This window comes from Lolium rigidum, chromosome 4 (genome assembly GCF_022539505.1).
Source record: "Lolium rigidum isolate FL_2022 chromosome 4, APGP_CSIRO_Lrig_0.1, whole genome shotgun sequence".
Lineage (NCBI taxonomy): Eukaryota > Viridiplantae > Streptophyta > Magnoliopsida > Poales > Poaceae > Lolium > Lolium rigidum.
In genome coordinates this window covers 281,114,433-281,123,749 of record NC_061511.1, presented here as the reverse complement: position 1 = coordinate 281,123,749, position 9,317 = coordinate 281,114,433, and the positions used below count along the sequence as shown (strand labels likewise).

The following is a 9,317-nucleotide window of genomic DNA, read 5'->3' as shown; positions in this document are numbered from 1 at the left end:
TACCAAGATCATCATTCTAGAACAATTGCCAACGGATTTTTGAGATGTAAATTTTCTTTCCAAATCCATTTAATTATGAGCCGTAGAAATATCCTTTTCCTCGTACAAGTAAGCAGAAGGGAATTGTTGGTCAGCAAAAAAGGGATCGGACTATTTCATCAAGAGCAACATTTTGAATAATTTGACTAGCATGATTCTTAATATTGTCTGACTGAGTTATCAACTCTAGGAATAATCATCCCGTGAAGGGTACATTGAGTTTGAGGATCATGACTTACAAAAAGGTGAGTGGAATCATGCCAAGGATCCATCCAAAATCTTACCAAATTCCGACCATACATGATTGATTTTCTTTCACAAAAATAAGTTTAATAATTATGAGAAGTGCTTTGCAACAGGGAAAATAATTTATTCAGAGCTTAACAGAAGCAACAGTTTTATTTCTCAAATATTTAGCTTTCACAACTTTTTTTTTGTCAAAGTCCATCTTGAGTCTCCAACTTGCACCACCACTTACATAAAAGGCTTATATTTTGTTTTCCCGCGTCTTCAACCTCCAAACCACATTTTAATTTGGAACTACAAATCATGGAACACCTCACCATATGATATATCCTATTTTTGTTTTGAGGAAAATACACCTCACCATATGATATATCCTCGCCAAGGTGTTGAATGCGGTGAAGCCCGGAGACAAGGATATATCAAGGAATGCTCATCACGTTAAAGAAATCCACAAGTTTTCCAAATTTGTGAAAATAAAAAGCTACATGTAGCTCGACCTACGTTTGCAGTTTTCGGTTGCACCTTGCCTTATTAACTTGGGCCATCTCCTAGCTTTATTTCGAGCGTTAGCATGAATGTAATCCTGCATTTTACTATGAACAAAACTCCTGTTACATTTCCCGCAAAAGAAGAACCACTCTGATGCGTGCCACGTGGCGATTTCAATCTAGAAGCACGCATCCGCCTGATGCGCTGTATGAAGCTGCCTAGATCCAACGTCTCCGGGTTGGCCGACATCACAGGTCACACTGGACTTCCTCTTTGCTCTCTCGCCGCCTCTGGCAAACGATCCGAGAACATTTCAGCCACCAAGACAAAGCCACCGCGAGAAGCGATCAAGAGATAAAGAGGCTGCACACTCAGTCAGTCACTCACACACGCCTCACCATGTCTTCGATTTTGAGTTTTTGACCATTGAATATGTTGACCATGACCGGCCAGACAAGAACGCAGGCCAGATCAGCTGTGAACTGCGCAGGCCACAGCTACGTAGACCACATTTGCTAATTCAGCATTTGTGGATGTTGACCAAACAAGCTCTCGGTTGCCTCGATATTTTATTCGCGCCAAAAAAAAATGTCAACCACATAGTGGCGCTGACTTCCACCACTGATCGGCACCTATAAATACTCGCAGCCATGCGCACGAACGATTCAGGAACTCGAAGTCGAAGCGCCTCAAGAGATCGACGGAGTTAGAAGCAAGAAGAGATCGGTCTACCATGGACATGCGGGCGGCCTGCGGCGGCGGAGCAGGAAATGCGCAGGCCCGGCGGCCGTGCCGGTACAGGGGCGTGAGGCGGCGGCAGTGGGGGAAGTGGGTGTCGGAGATCAGGGTGCCCGGGACGAGGGAGCGGCTGTGGCTCGGCTCCTACGCCACCGCCGAGGCGGCCGCCGTCGCGCACGACGCCGCCGTCTGCCTCCTCCGCCGCGGCGCCGCCGGCGGCCTCAACTTCCCGGGCCGCGCGGCCGCCTACGGCCACGTCCTCCGTCTGGCGCCGCGGGGCGCCGCTCAGCAGCTGTCGCCGCGCTCGGTGCAGCGCGTGGCGTCCGACGCCGGCATGTCAGCCGACGCGCAGCTGGTCGAGCTGCGCGAGCGCGTCCCCGCGCCGCCGGGCCAGGAGGTGGTGGTCTCCGCCGGCATTGGCGCCGCTCAAGGTGGTGCAGTTGCAGAGGAGCGAGCGGCATATGCGGGTTGGAGGAGCTGGAGCAGCAGTAGCAGCAGCACCGGTAGCGAGCAGCTAGTCTACGGGGAGCTGAGCGTAGACGACATGGAGATAGTGACGTTGCAGTCATTGTAGACTTGTAGTTCGTCGAAATTTGTAGAGATCAATAGCGTTGCAAAACAATTTCGTTGCTGGAAATTTGTATACGCCTGCTAATAGAGCAGTGGTACTCCTTCTCATCAAGATATTTGTCCAACAGAATCCCGTGCACGGGACCTCCCGCGCATCACTGCATTTCATTGCGTCTAACAAAATTGAAACACAATGAATCTCAACGAAACTTGATGAAACACTGTGGCATGAATCATAAAGCGAGAAATCAACGGCACAAACATGCATGTGACCTCCTGTGCACGGGATAAGAGCATTTGTCCAACAACACAATGTTGATACAAAGAGGACACATACAATCAAAGTATTAGAAAATGGACCAAATAAATCATCAACTTGTTTCCCTCTCTTCGACAAAACCTAGTCTTGAGAGAATGGTTGATCTCCAAATCAACGTACACAAGCGAGAGTAGGTTCTAGCAAACTTCAAATGATGGTTTGGGAGAAATCTCTTTTTACCAAGGTTCTATTTCTATTTCTCCATTAATACCGGTGGGCACCGGTGGTCCAAATATCTTGCGAGATTTTTCAAACAACATTTGAAATACATCTAGAATTTGTCAAAAATTATCAAAATTTGAGTAAATTAAAAAAATCGGTAAATACCAGCCGATAGTCCTTTATACCGGTGGGTGGGTACCGAGAAAATCGGTGATAGTTCACAAATATCATCCCAGAAAAAATCTCTTCCCTTTACGGTGCATGCTATCATATCTAACGTGTACTGTTTTATAGTTTTTCATTGCACCTTTAATATCTGTAGTTTTCGTGCTTCTGTCTCAAAGACGATGAAACTTGGTGAAACAGTCTAGCATGAATCGCAAAGCACCAAATCGAAATGCAAAACATGCAACAATAAGGTGATGCGGGCGTAAGAGCATCTCTAGTCGCGTCCCTCAAAAAACGTCCGGCGCGACGATTTGGAGCACGTTTGGAGACAGCGCCAGACAAAAAGAGACTAAAAATCTGTACAAAAATGAGGCTCTTTTCAGCCGCGTCCCTCAAACAGCGTCCGGATGCATGCATTTTAATAGAGGAGACCACTCCGTGTGGAAAAAGTAGGTGAGCGAAAGTGTGAAAAAAGAGAATGACATGTGAGGAGTAGAGGCTGCATGCATGGTCCGGACGCTGTTTTCGTGTCCGTCCCCGGTAAAGTCTCTACCGAGAACGCCGGATATAAAATGAGGCGTTGTTTAGCTTTGGGGAACGCGACTGGGAAGACGCAACTGAAGATGCTCTAAGTAGTTGCTGAATATTCGCACGCCGAAAAAGATCCAAATGACCCTTTACGTAGGGCTAGAAGAAAGCAGTGGGGTGAAGTGCACTGGCATATTGACTACTTGACCGGAGGAGTGCCCGAAGAAGATCTTGCCATACGCATGTAACACATGGTCAATGGCGTTAAAACTTGCAGCGTGTGATTAGGGATTACAGAGCATGCGGTTGTGTCCATGTGGTGTGCATCTGTGGTGGTGTGCACGTCAATGCGTGTTCACACTTTTCTTTTTCCGTTCCAACTTGAAATGACCGTAAATAAAAGAAAAACAGGGAGTGGAGTGATCAGTGCTCCATCCAGCATGATCATTTCCTACAGGGACACGCACTAGAAAAGAAAATGTGTGGACCTGCTGTTCCCTCTCTGGTATATACTCCACCCTTTCAAAATAAGTGTCACATTTTAGTTTAAGATAGGCAGTATATGTAACCTGCTAAGCTGAAAAGAAAAGGGATCATGATACATGAGCACTTAGGTGGAAAATTATCACGCCTGTATTACACCAACTCCAGGTTCTGAAGCCCATGGTTCTATTTCAGACTTGGCCGTCCAAATGCAACTGCCCCACGTACAGATGATCTTTTTCATCTCCCTGTTCCGGACTACTGCAATCTTTTCACAGGCTCGCTGGGAGTCAGCAAGTTCATGAACCAGACGCACGCCGGCACGCGGAGTCGCTCATTAGATGCATAGATTCAGTGGATTAGTTAATTTATCAGTCAAACCACAGTTGACCAGAAAACTGTTAAACCTTTTATCTCTGCTGAATGTAGTCTTGCCAGCCAAAATGACATATCCTTTGACCTTCTGTTTGACACAGCAGAAGGTTCCAGAAACCAAGGTTATTCCAGTCCATGAAATGCTCATGGATTTGGACCGTGCCACAGTGGAGAGTGGGAAAAAGTAGATCATGCTTGAGTAATAAACTACTAATCCATCTGACCCACAGTAAGTACAAAGGATCTGGCAACTGCGAGAATGCCTTCCATGGACTGTCCAAGAGGCAAGAGCTCACGGCGAGAATTTAGAAACTGGTACTACAGCTTCAACTGTATCCACAAATTGCTTTTAGACCTGCCTATACAGTACTATCATCTGCAGATTATTTAAGTAAGAACAAACCATACATTTACATCATAAACGAGTTCCATTTGAGATGTACATTGTTTGCAATTATGTACAGGTTGGCAACAACACTATCTGTTGCAATTGTGCATGAGGCAACATCTACGCGCTGTCCTGCTTGGGTTTCTGACTGAGCTCAGAGTAATCCCCTCCCATCAGCTGCAGTATCTCGGTCCAAAGGCAAGAAGGATCGGTTGACACTGCATCACTGATCAGCTCCGTGCTACAGGAAGCAACAGCCCAGTATCCCGCCCTGATCTCGCTTAACAGCTGCTCATAATCCCAGGCTGCATGCCCCACAAAGAATCTCAGGTCTTCGGTTCTAATCGCACCGATCTTCATCAGAACGCCGGCCTTCTCCAGCTCAGTCCGAAAGCCGAAGCAGATGCCTGGTATCACCTCCTCAAACCCCTTGAGGCGTGAGCTGTCTTTGGTACGTACCAAGAACATGCTCATGTCAACAGGGCCTCCGAAGAAGAGGGCGCAGTCGCCGAAAGGGGTTGTTTGGTCTCGGAATGATGATGGATTCACATTCTTGATCTTTGTATAAAGTGGACGGTTCAGGATGACTCCAAATGGGCCATCAAAGGTACCTCTTGTCCCAAGTCTGAGGAGGAGAATCACAGTTCTTTCGAAGATGCTGTCGTCATCGAGCACCTCGGTAGCTACCAAGACACACCCGGCCTCCGGCATTGTAATAGGGTGAGCCCACTTTTGAGGGAGCTCGTGTACTGGTTCTCCAGAGGACGCCTTTGACTCTGCAGGAACACTTGGATCTACCAATAGCTCCTGAGCCAAGGATTTAAAATAGTAAAGCAGAATAGAAATGGGCAAATAGGATGACATAACCAAAGTTGGTTAGAAAGTACTGGCTTTGCTTCTCGTTTCTTTTCAAAAACTTTAGCTCTGTGGTAATAAAAAATGAGAACTCACCTGAAGGAATATTTGCAATGTAACAAGGTTTGAGAAACAACAGCTTATCTAATGAAAAATTTGATATAAAGAGAACTGCATAAGGTACCAGAGAGGATCCATTTGCAGATTGCTATTACGGAGTAACATTTTTTGCATGAAGATTTTTTTTGGAACCTACATTTGAATGCCAATATATCAAGAAATAAGGGAAAGCATAATCTTTTAGGAAAACTGATGTTCTAATGTAACGCCCCCTAGGAGACATTGTGCACTTGTATCTTCTTTTGAATATACTATAGTATAGCGCTATAGCATTAGCTTGTTTAAAAAGAGCACTATAGCATTAGCAGAAGCCATAAAATATTTATAGATTATCATATACAGCCAGTGAAACTAGCTAAGATCGATGCATTGTTCCCAATTTTCTTGACAGAAAATGAGTAAATTTCAGGAAATGATCATGACTGCCTAGATGGCCTAAATGCATGTCAAACTGTAGATAATTAGAACCTAAATAAAATCTATGAGCACGACGGATTCACTACAGATGTGCCACCCTCACCTGTTCCCGTCGCACAAGGTTTGCTCTGACATCTCTCCAGTAATTGCTGTTTGAAATATTAATAGGCTCAGTGGAATTTGATTCATCAGGCGGTTCGTTCAATCCATCAGAGCTATCTCCTGTCGGAGCAGATGCATCGCCACTTCCTGCATGAAGAAGTCACACAACTGAGACCAAGCCATCGTTCGGGTTCATGCTTTTCGCTACAACATAAATATATCACACCATGAATAAACACTGATTTTCATAGGCAGTACTAGAGAACCTGAAGTTGCCCTATCCACTGGATTCACTTGATGAGGGTCTTCCAGTATGTTCAATCAAAGTAGCCCAGTTATCGAAGTAAATGGACAATATAAACTTTGCAATTGGGGGAAATCCATCCTAACTATATCACCCCACCACAACTGCAGTTCAATTCTACAACTGTAAAGACGAAACCGCCCCTATGGAAGCATCATGATTTACAACGTTCATCCACTAGTTACGCAAAACTTAACACTCGTTAGGAATTTACATCTGAAGCCACTAGTATTAACAACAGCCAGTGCCTAATCTTCCATTTTTTGCCTGCTAGACCCAAATCGACTTCAAACCCCCAACCGCAAAAAATCTACTGTACGAAAATGGTTCGATCGTTTCCACATCCTAATCGCGCGAAGACCACACGATTCCGGCTATAGCTGCGCCAGTTCGCATCGAGAACATCAGATACTCAGCGGGGACCGCCTCACCTGACGACGACGCCTTGCTCTTGGCTTCCTCGTCCTCGCTGCCGCCGGCCCCGACGTCGCCTCTCCTCCCCAACGCGCGCACCGCCACGAGCGGCCTTGCCGCCGGGCCACGCCTCCGGCACGAGGACCACGGGCCCGTCTTGCCGGCGGCGGCGAGGGGCGCCCCGGCCCGAGCCGCGGGGGCGGGGCGAGTCGGCGTCAGGCACGGCCCGCCGGCCTTCATGTTGAGGGCCCACATGTCTGTGGGGGCGAACGGTGCCTCCGCCGGGTCGGAGTGGAATGTGGAAATGGAGAACCGCACGAGCAGGAGGCTGACCGAGTGGAAGAAGTGGATGTTTCTTGGTTTCTGAAGGCGGATTTCGTAAGAGTAGAAAGCGCCTTTCATCTTTCCAAAAAGATCATGATGCAAGCCTGCAAGTCTGCAAAACTACAATGTACTGTACTCTACATGGAGGCCATCATACATTCATACCCCTCTCCTCTCTCTCCCTTGAGACTGTCTCCGCCACCCTCGTTTTTCTCCTCCTTTTTTCTGGCGGCCTCGTCGGCCGGAAGAGATGGGAGAGATGAGTGTAGCCTCCTACAAAAAGTTGTAGGGCTAGGTTTTGTAGTTGGTTAATCTGTATGCCGTCATGTCATGGGGATTTCTCCTCTCGGTGTTGTCGTGCGGTGGAGGTCGAGCTCTAGAGGCATTTCTTGCCGGATCATCTTGAATAAATACGGTGGCGCCCCAGATCTAGCCGGTGTGGTGCACTATTGCCATTTGGAGGCCATCGGTGATGGACGACGAAGGCGACGGTGGTCTCTCCTACGTGCTGGTGCCGGGAAGCAAGGAGCTTTGTCTTGGCTACACCCATGGAGAACTAATGGAGCGTATCCTCTGCAGCACCTCCGGGACGGCGTGTGGTCATCCGACTGTTGGCTCTAATGGCTGTTAGGTGGCCGCTACAATTTCTAGTACCGACCTTGTGATATTACCATCTCATCTTCTCCCTTGCGGCTAGCGTGCCAAAGGGGTCTTCTACAACTCTATGGCAGTCAACACATGTACGTCTCCAAGTGGTGTCGTCCTTAGCAGTGGCGTAAGTGGCCGCAAATTCAAGCTCGTCTACAACAATGGTGGAGAAGGACCCATGACGTTTTGCGATTTCTTTGGAGGATTCTCTCTGTAAAATGTTAAGGAGTGTGTTGTAGTTTCTATTATTTGGAGGTGTTCTCCATTTAAATTATAAGTCAACAACTTTTGAACCCTTCGGGGGTCATTAGGCATTACAATATTATATACTTTGATAACACAAATATATCGAGTTTAGATGTACCTGTACGAATGTGAAAACTATGTGCACATATATCGAAGCTAGACTTTCTAAAGAAATTCATGCAACATATTCCATACCAAGTTGTGGAAATAGATGTGAAAGATACAGCAGAGCAATCATAACAACTCTGTAAGACATAATATGACCTTCATAAGGATATGCATGGTGAAACTCACATTAACTAGCCTGGTAAAAGATTGCCTTAATGTATCCTAGTACCCTTCCACTAGAGAAGATGTGCAAAAGCAAAATGGATAGCATGAGAAAGAAAAATATATGATAAAGGAACAAATACCATTTTAATGAAAAGCTTCTTTTGCACAGAAAGTAGACGATAAATACAGAATATTGTTATGTAGAAAGAGAATAAAAACATAACTACGTATTGTGGTAGCTTTTTCTCACTGAAAAGTACATGAAAGGCAAACGTTTCTTCCATAAAAGTTAAAATAATTTAAAAGGTGCTTTTCTCACGGAAAATATATATGAAAGGCATAAATAAATATTAGACCAGACATAAATAAATTTCTTATAAATGAAAAAAGAAGAAACAATTAAACAAAAAAGTGCTCCCGGCGGGGCTCGAACCCACATGAAAGGCAAACGTTTCTTCCATAAAAGTTAAAATAATTTAAAAGGTGCTTTTCTCACGGAAAATATATATGAAAGGCATAAATAAATATTAGACCAGACATAAATAAATTTCTTATAAATGAAAAAAGAAGAAACAATTAAACAAAAAAGTGCTCCCGGCGGGGCTCGAACCCGCGACCTTCGGCTCATAAGACCAACGCTCTAACCAACTGAGCTACGGGGGCTGTTATGTTCAAACGTAAAAGAGTATTTATAAAAATCGTAAAGTAAATTGTTAAATAACAATAAATTTTAATTGTAATGTGCTCCCGGCGGGGCTCGAACCCGCGACCTTCGGCTCATAAGACCAACGCTCTAACCAACTGAGCTACGGGGGCAATCGCGTTGTCATTTTGTTGTGCTTTTATTTATCTATGTTTTTGTGTAACGCTCAAATCGCCCTACCCGTCGCCCATGCATGATCCACCAAGTTCCAACTTCGAAGCCATACAAGCGAGTCGGATTCCCATATCCCGTGATAAACGCGTGAGCATCGTTTGTCTTGACAGAGGCCGTGCATGCAGTACGCGCGTCAAACTTAGTTCAGCGACTAAAGCAAACTACAGTAGTATTTGAGCTGTAGAGAATAAATAAAGCTGCCTCAATCTTTCAGATCAGAGACCTTCATTCT

The 9,317-nt window shown here is 45.6% G+C and overlaps 2 protein-coding genes and 2 non-coding genes across 4 annotated transcripts; 1 reads left to right on the top strand and 3 right to left on the bottom strand.

The window, feature by feature from the left end:
- The first annotated feature begins 1,507 nt into the window (after positions 1-1,507).
- LOC124648864 (ethylene-responsive transcription factor ERF036-like) lies at positions 1,508-2,086 on the top strand. Its single transcript, XM_047188556.1, has one exon. It carries the CDS (start codon positions 1,508-1,510, stop codon positions 2,084-2,086), a length of 579 nt encoding a protein of 192 aa, XP_047044512.1.
- A 2,393-nt stretch (positions 2,087-4,479) lies between these two features.
- LOC124707867 lies at positions 4,480-6,973 on the bottom strand. Its single transcript, XM_047239563.1, has 3 exons — positions 6,735-6,973; positions 6,001-6,146; positions 4,480-5,312 (listed from the first exon to the last, which is right to left on the bottom strand). Exons 1-3 carry the CDS (start codon positions 6,970-6,972, stop codon positions 4,626-4,628), a joined length of 1,071 nt encoding a protein of 356 aa, XP_047095519.1. The 5' UTR covers position 6,973; the 3' UTR covers positions 4,480-4,625.
- Positions 6,974-8,797: 1,824 nt separating this feature from the next.
- TRNAI-UAU lies at positions 8,798-8,871 on the bottom strand. The gene has a single exon. It is a non-coding gene; the product is annotated as a tRNA-Ile (tRNA).
- Positions 8,872-8,950: 79 nt separating this feature from the next.
- TRNAI-UAU lies at positions 8,951-9,024 on the bottom strand. Its single transcript has one exon. It is a non-coding gene; the product is annotated as a tRNA-Ile (tRNA).
- Between the last annotated feature and the right edge of the window lie 293 nt (positions 9,025-9,317).